The sequence below is a fragment of the Aythya fuligula genome, chromosome 1 (assembly GCF_009819795.1).
Source record: "Aythya fuligula isolate bAytFul2 chromosome 1, bAytFul2.pri, whole genome shotgun sequence".
Classification (NCBI taxonomy): Eukaryota; Metazoa; Chordata; class Aves; order Anseriformes; family Anatidae; genus Aythya; species Aythya fuligula.
Genome location: NC_045559.1, coordinates 111,418,046 through 111,431,837, shown reverse-complemented (window position 1 = coordinate 111,431,837; position 13,792 = coordinate 111,418,046). Strand labels below are relative to the sequence as shown.

Below are 13,792 nucleotides of genomic sequence, written 5' to 3'. Positions count from 1 at the left end.
CTGGGACGTGCTACTAATGGAGCGTCTGTTAGGAGCTATTGAGGTTAGGGAATATTTAGTGAGCAACTCCTCTGCAATTTTTAGAGGCAGAGCTCAAATCTTAAAAATGAAGCTCCAGAATCCGTACCCTTCAATAGAAAGGTGAACTGTGAGAAACAAGGTCAACTGTGTTGTCACCTCACCTGAATCTTACCCATTTAGTTTCTCGTAGCTGAGTTCAGCAGCATCCTATTGCACTGATGAAGTATCAGCCATTGTTACCCAGATGAAGGCATAGATCTTTAAGCAGGTCATCTCCTTACCCTTGGTCTCTTTTCTGTGTCATGTGGTCAGTAGGGAGTCTCAAAGAAAGAGAGAAGCAGCAAACTCTCTGAAGATGAGAGAGGAGGAAAAAAAAAAAGCCTACTCTGATAGTATCAGAATGATGAATCCACGGTGCTGATTGTCATGCAGTGTTCTTGTTCCAGGTAGTTCATTGTGACTAGCAAACATTACAGGGCTTGATCACCACAGAAGAAACATTGCAACACTGGCAGAATTTTGTAATAGCGCTTTTGTAACTTTGGCTTCTACAACAGATCTCAGGGGTCTCAACTTAGTGCTGCTGTGTTGTTTAATTAAATGAAATGGGTACTGAGAGTGAGAATATGCTTTTTTTTTTCTTTGAATGAAGGAACCCTTTTGTTTTGTTTTTAAGCATTCCAGGTAATTTATTTAATCCAATAATTGAAACACTGCACTTTGTTAGAACAGTGCAGTCTTTGTTAGACTGCACTGTTCTAACAAAGCATAGCATTAAGGGTATTAGGTTTTACTTCAAAATGTTCTTTTTCAGGTTACTGGTTCTGTTTATTCTGTATTGTGAACGGGGCTTCAGTGTGTAGTCATTATCAATTTTTTTTAACCTGAGTTGTATCTTTGAGTGACTGGTGACACCACCTTACCAAAAAGTAATAATAACAATGCATAAGTGGGGCAGACTACAACTGGCTTATTTTCTTTGCTCTTGAAACTGATAAAGTAAAATTCTACTGTGTATCAGTGGAAGAGCCAATGTTTATTTTAAATTCAGTGAAAAGTGTGAAAAACTTGTCTTCTGAGATGTTACATGTTCTCGGAACTGGTTGGCGTCTTTAGAGCCAGCACAGTAATACCAGTAATGGTCCTATTTCAAACAATAAAGTTAGATCTGAAAAATGGCTGTAGGAAGACTTGTGAAGTCATTTTCCATGCACCTTATCCCTCGGTAAGATATAAGTGCCCTTGAGGATAATAGCAATCAAGTGTTTTCATTCTTTGGGAGATTTGGACCTAAATGTAAGTTGAGTTACAAAGGGATTTACGTACCTAGAACCTACCTGCCCTACTTTAAGCTGAGCCCAAAATAGGGCTTTAGCAGACCTTTACAACCACTGGGCTGATAGGAAGCTTTGACATGCTCAGCTGTATAAAGGTGTGCAGCGAGGTTGCCAGAGGCTTCGTTCTGTTGGGTAGCTGGAGAACAGCCTCATGTGTCGGCCCTGTGAGGCTTTAGGAGCAACATCCTTTCCACCTGTCACCCACAAGTCACCCAGGTAGCCTCAGAGTGCACCAGGTGACTCTGACTCAGCAGCAGGTTATAGGGGGACCTTTACTTTCTTATCAGTAGCTGTAGCATTCACATAGGATGTGGGAAGCCAGTTTTCAGTTTCCATGTGTGCCCAAATGATTCATGGCCATGCTTTCCAGGTGAGCATCCAGACCACTGGCCCACAGAGTCATACTTGGCGCTTCCACTTCCGAAGTCTTCCAGACACTTGATGACCTGACACTTGATGACCTAATTCTAGGGCAAGAGCAGGATCCAAGACATACCCTGCATGATTTTCCATGTTAGCTCAGGTGGTTTGCTGCTCAGCATGATGGCTTTTTATGAGTATCTGCCTTCCTGGGTGCAGGCAGTGATCCTGAGAACTCAAACCAGTTCTTGCCGTATATGTGCCAAGTGAAACCTCAGAAGTGTTTGGTTGATACTGCAGTTCCTGCCCAACGCTCACCAGAAGGGATGCGGCACTGGTTGCTTCTCCCACCCTTTCTGTCCTTCAGGCACTTGGTACGCTAGGTGCTCCTGGAGCGATGGAGCCTTGTTATCTGCTACTTCCTTCTAGGCATTGAGTTTAATCACACTGACAGCATCTACACCAGTTGTTGCATTGTCCTTCCAACCAGCTCTTTTACTGGAGCGGAGCTTATTTTAAAGTACCTTCAAGCAGAGGTACTAGGAAGTAGGTCTTGAGTGGTCTTTCACACTAAAGCAATTTATATGCCAAGGTAACTTTGCAGCAGCAGAGAGTTTGACTACTAAATGGGAATTTGTGCCTGTGGCACAGTCGGCATCCTTAACTTCCAGCAAGCAAGTAGAGCCTATGGAAATCAAGAAGGCTATTTATGTGAATAGTTACACAGGATTAAACACTTATGAAGTAAGGGTTTCAATTAATGACTGTTTATTGTTTGTGAGAGTTTCATAAAAATTGATGATTCTGTGATAGCCTCGTTTTATAGTCAAATGAACTAAATATAGTCAAATGAACTAAATATAGTCAAATGAACTAAATGCACTTAGAAATTTGACTTCATTATGAATTTTGATCTCAAGCTGTGTGGGAAGTTTCCAAGTAGTCTGGAAATTCATTAAGCTTCAGCTTAAATGTAATGAATTACTTTAAAATGGTAATGATATTTTTTTTTGTGAATTGTTCTTGATACTTCTTGGGAAATGTTCTGAAACTAGGATACAAATCCACGAACCAGTCCACGTTCAAAACTGTAGGTTTCATAGCTCGTCACTGCCATTGATAGTTCAGGTTGTCTCTTAAAACCCTGCCAGTCAATTTCTGATGAAGCTGTGTTTATTTAAATAAATAAAGAAGTTTGCTTATGGGGCTCATGCTGGGTTCTTAATGAAGTGGGGATGGAAGTTAAATCCATCTAGTTGCATTGGAGAAAGCTTCAAAATGAATTCTCACTGTAATGGGGAAAAAGTATTTTCATAGATCAATGCCTCTTAATCTCCAAATTTCAGCCTGTGTATTTTTTCCAAAAAATTACTGAAAGCTATTGACCTGAGGGATTTGTTTTCCGTTCCAAAGTCTTGAAATTTTCCTCCTGGCTAATTACAGCCTATTACTCTAGACTTTGGTCCTTTAGCAGTAACATTTTCCATCTTAAGATGGGTTGTCCCATTCCAGTGAAGAGCATGTTGTCTGAGTGCTGAATGGAATTACTACCAGTGGAAACTATGCTGCAAGAGGCTTGATAAAGCAGCTGCTGTGCAAACCTCAGCTGCTTTTTCCATCCTCCCGAGCGCTGGTAATTAGCATAGGGAAGCTGACTAATGTGCTGACGTCACCTCTTTCCAGTAGAAGCTTACATTTTGTTCCTGACTGCCTCAAAGCATGCAGGACTTTGTTCAGGAATTCGCTGTCACATACAGGATGCTCTGAAACCTTTCCTTTTTTCTTTTTTTTTTTTTTTTTTTTTTTCCTCTGAGGGGCTGGACTTGTTTCCCTTATAAACACTGCCTGCAGAGCCAGCGGCTTCCTTAAAAGTAATTGGTTTCTGCTGGACGGCAAGTATCGCCTTAGCAAAGAACAAAATGCATTTTAGAAACTTTAACTACAGTTTTAGTTCTCTGATTGCCTGTGTGGCAGATAGTGATGTCTTCAATCAAGCAGAAACAAGGGTATGCTTTATCTTTTGCTTTATTTATACGGACTGCTGGGATGTTAAAGGTCTAGAGGTGCTGTACAAAACTGTTCAGAATACAGCTTACCTCGGTAGCTTCTTGATTTACAAGGAAAAGCCAGTTTAATGTGAAGGTGTTGGGTCTTAGAAGTCTGCAACGGTGTGCTCTGATATGAATGAATCTCACTGTGGAAATTGTTAGATCTTAAGCTGTGTGTTTCTGGAAAAAGATCAGAAGTTTACCTTAGACATTTCTTGTCTCTGTAGTGTATTCTTCGATTTCATGCATGTTTTCAGCAATGTTGAGATTATAATTTTGGTAGTAAGATTCTTGTAACTTATATACCTTTTTTGGTAGTTTTTTTTTGGTTGGCTCTATAGTTGTTAATAACAATGTTAGAACCGTAAGTTCTCTCAGATTTGTATTTCCCTGATTAGAATTAGTATTGTGTAAGTAATCCAGTCCTGATACAGGCAGTTGTTGATTGCTAAGATCCCTGAAGTACAAAAATAATACTTTGTTCGTTATCATACTGTTACCGTGATATTTATGACCTATGTAATTTGCGCACACAAAAAACTACAGCTATTGCACAACTCTTGCGGGCACTCTGAGTTTAAATGTTGAATGTGAACTTTGAAATGCAATTCAGCATGGATTTCTTTTTTTTTTTTTTCATATGACACATGACTAAGACTTTTACAAATGCAGGCTTAGTTTTCATGGTTTCATCCAGCTTTCTTTCCAGTACAGTAGGCTAACAAATACAGGCTTCTGTGCAGAGGGTTCTGTTCTTGTCTCAGATTTCATTTTGAAGCTTAGATGTGGCTCAGCAAGAAGCAGGACAGCAGTGGTTTTGAAATATCTTTGAAAATATCTTTGAAATATACTGGTTACGTATATAGCTGACAAGTTTGTGAAACAGCTCTTCAGAAAGGAAAATAAAATTTTGAAGTAATCACTGCTGCCTTAGATAATCTCTGTTGCTTTCCCTACTAATTCAAAATTAGTATTAAAAAAATGCATGCAGTTCTATATATCTCCATATTTTGACTTCATATTCAGCTTCCAGTAAACTTTGATGAAGATATCTGAAATGCTAGCATGCTTGGTCTGTCTCCATCTCTGAAATAAGGCTTGTAACTGATTACTGTGTCCTAATGTGAGCCTGAAACACTTTGCAAGAGCATGCTTCCTGCTTTTTCTCTTCCTTTTCTCTGGTGTCCTCAAGTAAGAGTGCAAGTACACTTTATTTAGAAATAAAAAATAATAATAATAAAAAAAAAATCTGTCTGGTTTGCGTAGATGCCCCAGGACCACAAACATTAAATGCATCATGGAGATTACCAGCTGTTGGTAAATGTGCTTAAATCTTTTCACACAGTCAGGCCAGCAAAGTAATTCAGCTGCAGATCTATGAAGGTATGAGGCTTTGGTCCAGTTCCTACACTTACCACACGGTCAAAACAGAAAGTGTGTCAAAGGCCTTTCAGGAGCTATATGGTTAGTGCTTAGGGCTTTTTAGAAGAGCCAGTGGGAGCCTTCTTAGAATTCAGTTCCAGAAACAGAAGAGGCTATTAAAGTAGTGTTCAGTAATATATTTTCTTACCATGCATTTTCCTAAGTGAAAGTAGCAGCTATTAAAAAAGGCGATGTTCATGAACTTTATTATGCATGCTGAGTCACTGAAGAAAATTGCTTTTAACTTGCAAATAAGCTTTTTTCATTTTTCTCTATTAAAACTGTTGTGTTGGTTTCCTTGAAAATTACTCACTTAGACAAAGGCATGCTTGGCAGACTTTTTTTTAAGGCCTTTGGTTATTAATTTTGTAAAACAAGCGTTTCTTTTCAGTATCGTACCAACACCATTAACTAATATTTCTATGTCATCTTATCAGATGCTTCTTATTGATAATTTTGCTGATTAAGATGTAAAAAGCTTCCATAGAGGAAGAAAGAACAAACAAGTAATAGGTTAGAAAAGTTTTAAAATAAATAAAAAGATACCTGAGCTATAATGAATACGCCAGTACTCAAGTGTTGATCTCCCCCTCCTGACAACTGTAATTTCTGTATTTCTTTAGAGAAAATATACAGTGCTGTGTTGACTTTATTTGGTCCTTTCTTTTCAGGCCAAATTTGAATCGCTGTTTAGAACATATGACAGAGATATCACCTTTCAGTATTTTAAGAGCTTCAAAAGAGTACGAATAAATTTCAGTAACCCTTTATCTGCGGCAGATGCTAGAGTCCAGCTGCACAAGACAGAATTCCTTGGAAAGGAAATAAAACTGTATTTTGCTCAGGTAGGTCTCTGTGATTATTCTTGCAAGGTACTAAAGTGTAACTTATTAGTGGTAAGCTTCCACAGGTCTCCTGTCATGCTAATGAACACTTACTTTTTCATTTTGGTTAGAGAATCACAGGTTGGTCCAAAGCTACACGTGTGTGGAGGCTCTTGCATATTTTGCATGTCTCCTTTTGTATTGCTTAGATTCCTTTGGGGAAGGAGTAGATGATAGTGATCAACATAGTCAAAGATAGAATTTACGGGGTGGGGAAAGCCAAGCGTGTTGGCCAGCAGTACGCACACAGAAGAAAAGAATGCTCAAACGGTATGTGCGGGACCCCGAAGTGTAGCAGTATGTGCTCAGGACTCTAGCACACGTTTGTACTTGAAGTTTGCCATCAGTGGAGCTCTCTAGCTAGCTAGCTTCTCCTGCTAAAGATATTAAACTGCCGCAGATTCTGGTAATCTGGGTGCTTTTTGGTAGCTATGGTGTGTATTCCTTCATAAACTCAACGGGAAAATTAATCTCTGTGTCTGTTTCAGATGTCAATAGGGACAGTCCTGAAGGAGCCAGTTTATTTATATACCTTCTAGAATTCTCACCACTCTCACTTGTGGTAATAAGTTTCAACACCATTTGTCATTAGACCTTAAAACCCATATCTAGCTTCTTCCTACTTCAGTATTTTAAGGACAGATATTTTCTGGTGAAATTTATGTAGAACTCCATAACGAGAAAATGTAGACATACACACCTCATTGCATGTTTCATCAGAGTTAACGGATGTGGTGGCTCGTCTGTATTTTGTATATGGGGTCTTTCAGATAGCTCTCTTCAATAATACTGTTACATGCTGCCACCTTGAGTGCCTGCTACAGCATAACATCTAGCTGATGTTAAAATTCCTCATTAATGATGAATTCATCAATAATAGTGAAATAACTTTATTTTTTTAATGCTTATTTTTTTCAGACTTTGCACATTGGAAGCTCGCATTTGGCACCACCAAATCCAGACAAACAGTTTTTGATTTCACCTCCTGCCTCTCCACCTGTTGGTTGGAAGCAAGTAGAAGATGCTACTCCAGTGATTAACTATGACCTTTTATATGCTATCTCCAAGTTAGGACCAGGTAAACAGGATTAGAAACACCCAAGTTTTGCTCAAGTAATACACCTTTTCAACTGAATTTCTATAATTTTTCAAATGAATTACTGTTCGCCAATTAAATTTATAGTATCAGAAAAAGTAAGCTATGCTTTCTTACACGCACAGTAACTCCAGAGGATCATTTGAAGTGCCCAGGCCTCAACAATATGATGTTTTGTGATTTGTAGAGAACATGAATATTGCTTCAAAAATACTAGCTTGTTCACCAGAATTTTCTCGAAGTAGTTTCCTAAAAATAGAGGAAGTTGAGTAGTGGTATGCCTTCTGCAGAGACAGGAAAGTCCTGTTTCAGATGAGGACATTAAAACAGTTAACAGTTACGTAGCTCTGAACTAGAATTACCTCCATGCACTCTGAGATAGCAGTATGTGTAGGTGGAAGACTATCTCAGGTTTGAGGCACCAATTTTCTTTCGGAATTAAGAGGAAGAAGTTTCTGCCACTCCCAACTCCTTGGTATTTTCATCTTTTGCAGTTTACTCAGTTATTGGTAGCTTTGAGGTTTGTTTCAGCCTGGGAAGGAAGAATTTCCATCCCTCTCTGTCCAAATTAGAGGAGATAACAAGAATGCACACTTATTGTTTATTACCATTCATTTCTAGTGGTATCTTGTCAGTTGCTTTTCATTTCAGCTGTGTAGGCTGTTGATGCATCTATTTATTAAAAATACATAGCACCACAGATAGGAGAAACAGTTCTACCTGGTCTGTTTTAAACAATATTATTTTGATACAAAGTTCCATTAAACTGAACTAACTCGTATTTTAAGCATGCTTCGTGGATTGATATGATCTCATTCCTTGATGTCATTTTATATCTCAGTTAAAACAACTTAATGAGAGTTAATGCAAATTTAATTTTCCACAATTTACAGGTTGTGACTCTGACTTAACCTGTTTGCAACTGTCCTATTAGGTTTAGGGGAGAGAACAAATGAATATATTTAGTAGCAGCATCAAAGAGAACATAAACTGTAGTCTGATTTATTTGGCTGTAATATGTTTATATATCTGCTTGCCTACCAGCTTAGGGAACTTTTATTACATCAGTAGGAAGGGAGTGGAAAAGGGAAAAGGTAGAGGAGAATTTCTACCTCCTCATGTATCAGCTATGCAGTAGTATGTTATGGTTGTCTGTGTAACAGCTTATGGCCAACTGTATGCTGGTGAAATCCTCATTTCCTAATGAAAATAATATGTGTCTCAGACGACTAGTGAATTACTCCTACCTGTGAAAATTCATACCTTGCAGTCTGTGGAGGGATAAATATCTATGATTATGCTAGGATAAAAATTGGGGTGAATTACTGTAAGTTTTTAATCAATACTATATTTCATATAGTATGTGAATGATGGGACAATTTATAGGAAACAATTTATAGGAAAAATACTACAGTTAAAATGAAGGTATAAAATAGTGCCAAAATCATTTGTTTATCCAGAAGTGTGTAAACTAAACAGATAAGCCTGATTAGGTCTTTGAAACCATTAATCGAGAATACTCCTGACATAGTAAATATTTTTGTCAAAGACTTTATTTTCCTGAAATCAGTTTTTGAAACAAAAGTCCCATAAGATTACGTTCATTGGAATAAAAGTTGTTTTGGATGAAGGACTTGGAATAAGTAGTGTTACTGCTGCTGATCCTGTGAAAGCTCAGAGCTTGCTTGGTGTGTGCTGGTTTCTTAGCTATAAACTTTCCTTTAAATTGTATCCATACCAAAAAGAAATCTCTGTTTTAAATACTTAAAAGTTTACTAAGTAAAAGCTGGTGGTGTTTCCCCTGCAAATTCTGTTATTAAGATGCCCTACAGTAAGGTTATTGGCAGATCTGCAATCCCTTTCTCCATGAGATTTTTCACATATGTAGTGAATGTTAAGCCCTATAAAACTCTACCTATTTACTGTAAGGTTTATTGAAACATGGGCTTAATGACTCAGTACCAAGGAGCCAGGTGCAAGCAAGGGTTACTTCAGCACAGTGGTTTGCATGTTTTAGAAGAATTGTAGGCAAGAGCCTTTTCCTCTATGGAACTTGTGCTCTTGCCAGTTCCTGCTCCTAAAGTGCTCTGCGAAACAGAGCAGAGACCACTTTAGAGCTTTGGCAGGCTAGGGTGTGCAGCTTGTCACAGGTGTTAGCTCTCAGACAGCTGATCACTGAAGTGGTCTTAGAGAAGACTGTTTTCTCCACTGAGAGGTAAAGAGTATAAAGTAACATGGAAAAAAAACAACAACAACAACAACAACAACAACAACAACAACAAAAAAAAAAACATAAGGAGAGCTCATCAGGTAGAATGTGGTAGAAAGAAATAGTTTGGTTTTCCTGATCTAACATAAGACTAAAATTATTTAACATCTGGTTAGATTTAAAAGCAATTATTAACCTTGTGGTAAAACCAGAGTTCAAATCAGTGGTCAACCAAATTTGTCATAGTACCTCTGCACCCAGACTGTATTATAATCTTCATGTTTCACCTTGTATGTGCGTGATGCTTGCTGTCTAGCTCTTGCTCCACAGAATGCCAGAACAGTTTTAAAACACCTCTGTGCGAGGTGGGTAAAAGTGCATCCAGCTTTCTTAACAGTGAAAGCTTTGGAAGGAAAGGAAGATCCTGTGGTTTTGTCATCATTGAGGAAAAATAAGTCTGCATGGTACAGTGAATGGATAGTCTTTGTATGCTTTAAAATGACAAAACAAAAACCGCACACCAGGAAGTCTTATGACAGCTCACATAGAATGCTTTCTTAAATGCCTAGGGTAACTTACTTTCTCATGTAAGAAAGTAGGTGAGCACTGTTGCTTTGGAAATAATACTTAAATACTTCTGGATGGTGAATATGATGGTTCACAATGCACCTGCCTGTGACATCTGATGCTTTGTGACATCAGGCTTTTAGTCATCAACATATTATACAAGTAGCATTAAAAAGAACAAATCTTTTCTTTTTAGTCATTTCTTTCATACTTTTCTACAAAATAGATCATTTTTAACCACTTCTGTTAATATTTTAATTTCCAGGAGAAAAGTATGAGCTACATGCTGCAACTGACACTACCCCTAGCGTTGTTGTCCACGTCTGTGAGAGTGACCAGGAAAACGATGTGGAAGAAGAAACAAAGAAACCCAAACCAAAAATAATTCAGACAAGAAGGCCGGATTATACCCCTGCCCATTTAAGTTGAACTGCCATAGTATTTTAACGGTTACAAGTAGGTGTGTTCAAGGGAAACATTTACTATGGAAACGGCAGGTCACAGGTTTGGTGGCAACAGCAGCAGTTGTAGTAGGAGAAATTCCAATGTAAGTTTGCTCAGAAAAAAATACAGGAATTTTCATCCTTGTTTTTGATGCTGCAGGTCGATAGATGTCATGGGTGTATTCCCTGATCACTGGGAATGAAGACAGGCAGAAGACGACATTTTGAGACCTAACAAGACAAACTGTGGGTTTATTTTTTGGGGGTACTGTAAGCTTTTACGTTATAAAGCAACAGGGGGAAGCTTTCTTTGTTCTGTCTCTAATAAATCCTCAAACTAATAGGCTAGTCATTGTGTGGCATACGTAGCGATAACAGAGGTGGTTTTAAAGATAAGACATTGGGAATGGTAAACCTTTTTCTTGTAATAGATTTTGTGCATGTGTATTCTTGGTCTTCTAAAAGTAACTTTGCATTATTTTCTATAGTTTCTCACGTTTTTGGAAATCTGGGAAATTGTTTAAAGTATTTATTATCTCAGCATCCCGGACTTACTACTAGATATGTATATACATATATATTTATATTTGTTTTTATTGGCACTCAGTTTTCAGCAGGCATACAATTGGCACCCTACCTTGGTGCTATGTAACTTGTGCTATTACGATTTTACTCTTTTAAATGCCGATGTAGGATTTTGTCTGGCAAAGTTATAGAAAAACTGTGCAATAGGAAAGTTGTTTAAACAAGTTGATTTTAAATTATTTAAACTTAAATAATTTATATCTTCACTAGCATTTGTTCAGTAATCTCAACTTTCTCATTTGGAAAAAAAAAAGTATTCTTAAATGTATAAATAAAGCTAATGTTGCATATTCACAGCAATGTACTTTTCCAGTGAAAAAAATGATAATGAATGGAGAGTAATGAGAGCGCTGCTCAATATGTGAATCTGCATTGCTGTGAACAAAGGTCTAACAGTGATAGAAAAATTGCACACACTGTGTAGAACAGCGAAGCGAGATGGAGTGCCTTTTCCTCATTCATTCCTGATGTGAACTGTTCTACAAGCTGCACACTTGTATCTTTTTCTACTGGCTTTCTATGTTGATAAGAATATACTTTCTTAGCTTTGCTTCCAAAATAAGCTGGTATTTAGAAATGCTTAATGCCAAGTAACGATGCATACTTAAGTAATGGGTATACATGGGAGAAGCTTTTTTTATATGTTAGTGTTTAAAGACAGTAGCTTATCACATACAAGTTTGGTGGAAGAAAGATGGCAGAAGTGTATTTTCTTATTTGTTTTTTAAAACTGAGATCTTCACTTTGAAATGGGTTTCAGTAATTTTTTTTAAAGACAATAACTGATACCTGTGGGCAAATATCACTTACAATTTTTAGGGGACATTTGAGGGTTTCCAACACGTTTCTAAAATTCAAAAGTTTGCTTCTGTCATTTTATTTTTGCCACAGTTGGTCTGAGGATGAGTTTTGTAGCTGGAGTTAATGTTCAAAAAAAAAAATCCATTCAGTGCCATTTGAAGCAAACATTAATTTAAATACCCAGGTTCACACCTCATTTTTAAAATAAAATATTAGTGAAGCAAGTTGCATAATGAAGCCATTCCAAGCTGTGGTGCAGTGTAAACATGGTTTATTGAAGGCATGACATTATACTAAGTAAAACAGAGATTGATATCCTGTGACCAAAGATAAGAGGAATATATTAAACTTTTAGTTATGACCTTGTTCTGAGTGTTTCAGTTCGCAGGGCATACCGAACACTGACAATTGGTGTCTATCTTGGACCTAACTCAAGTGGCACACTCTCCAACTTAAGGTGCTTAAGGTTATTTTGTTTTTTTAAGGTATAACAATCAGCTGGGTACATGTACTGCCTATTAACACCCCAAAATAAATAAAATGGAGAGGAAACTTTGTAAGCTTGCCACAACTGTCTTTAAGCCTTCCCAAGATTTTTTCCATGTTTCTAAAATTACTACTGGGCTTAGGGTGTTTTACATCATACAGTTTGAAATTGTTGAAATCATTTTTGTCCTATTTCCATCTTTATATGATTACCAGTGAAAGTATTAGTTTTGCATTAGCAACTTAGTTGCTGCTCTGCTTTGTAGCAATACAAAGAAAGCAGTGCTGATTTTCAAGTAAAAGTGAAGAAACATAAACAAAAACATGATTTTCCAAGTTTATTACACTGCCATCCGCCTCATAAAGCGGGCACTGGGAACCATGGACGGAAGACTTGGGATGGCTACCCTTCTGATGGCGATTGTAAACAAAGATGGTGAGACAGTAACTTGCCTGTTTTTTCTGGTTCTGTATCTCGGCTTGTGCCACCTCCTGTTATCATTACTACAGTATATTGCTTGCTCTGTTTTTTTTAAACATTCAAATGAATGCTTAGTTGGTATTTTATACAATTGTATAGTATGGGGCATATTTAAATTAAAATATTTTGTCTTCTTGTAAATGTTGTGGTGTTTCTCCATGAAACTATTTGAAGATTTTGCACCAAAACATGAACTTAAAGCTTCCAAACGCTGTTGATTTGAATAAGGTTAGAATATTAGAATATTGTTCCATCCTTACCAACAAAATGGATTTATTCACAGTGAAACTCTTCACAGCCTTTTGCTTAAGTGACTTGTGTGATCTCAATGCAAGTCTGAGGATATACTAGTAAATTAAGTGGTCCAAAATATTCCACTTAAAAACTGATTCTTCTGTGCCTAAAGTTGATGTGCTTCCTAATAACAATATCAATGTTTTACTGTTCTATAATAATCCCTCTGTGATCATATTATCATTACCAGTTTTCTTCTACAGCATGAATAATTCTATTTTTAAAGCTCTTGGAATATGAAAATGTAAATATTTCTTGGGCTTTACCTGGTAATCCTACATCTCTGAGTTGCAAAACGTTATACAAAAATGAACTGAAGGTTTCACTCAATGAAACAGAAATCCTCTCATGGCAGAAAGGAGTTATTGATATTAATGCTGGTCATTCTTCTCAATACTTATGACTGGGAAGTATTGATGTTTTTAAGTAATTGTCCTATACATGGGAATGGTTTGAAGTAGCAGTTCTGTTGCTTATCGATAGCAGGCCCATCCAGGGGAATTCCTGTGTAGGCTAACAGGCATAACTTGATCCTTAAGTGATCTAACAGAGGATACAAGGTATTGTGCAATTTCAAGCAACAGCAATTGAACCATCCTATTTTACACAGAAAATCTCTAATTTCATTTATTTTTTTAGATGTTCAACTCACTGTTTTATTACTTGCATTCTGCATAAGGATAGCGTCCATGATCTTATAAATGTGGAAGTAATCCCTAGTTGTCATTTATCAAGACTTGTCAGTTTAGCGATGCATG

General features: G+C 37.3%; 1 protein-coding gene across 2 annotated transcripts in view; it reads left to right on the top strand.

Annotated features, from left to right (window-relative positions):
• RCAN1 (regulator of calcineurin 1) overlaps nt 1-12,881 on the top strand; it is a 40,040-nt gene extending 27,159 nt beyond the window's left edge. Inside the window, exons 1-4 of one of the 2 annotated variants that reach the window (XM_032184578.1) lie at nt 3,526-3,724; nt 5,860-6,033; nt 6,991-7,150; nt 10,210-12,881. In XM_032184578.1, the coding sequence (XP_032040469.1) occupies nt 3,638-3,724; nt 5,860-6,033; nt 6,991-7,150; nt 10,210-10,373 (585 nt within the window). In that variant the 5' untranslated portion in view covers nt 3,526-3,637 and the 3' untranslated portion in view covers nt 10,374-12,881. Of the gene's footprint in view, nt 1-3,525; nt 3,725-5,859; nt 6,034-6,990; nt 7,151-10,209 lie in introns of those variants that run through there. The other variant, XM_032184569.1, reaches the window with a different exon arrangement.
• Nucleotides 12,882-13,792: the final 911 nt, after the last annotated feature.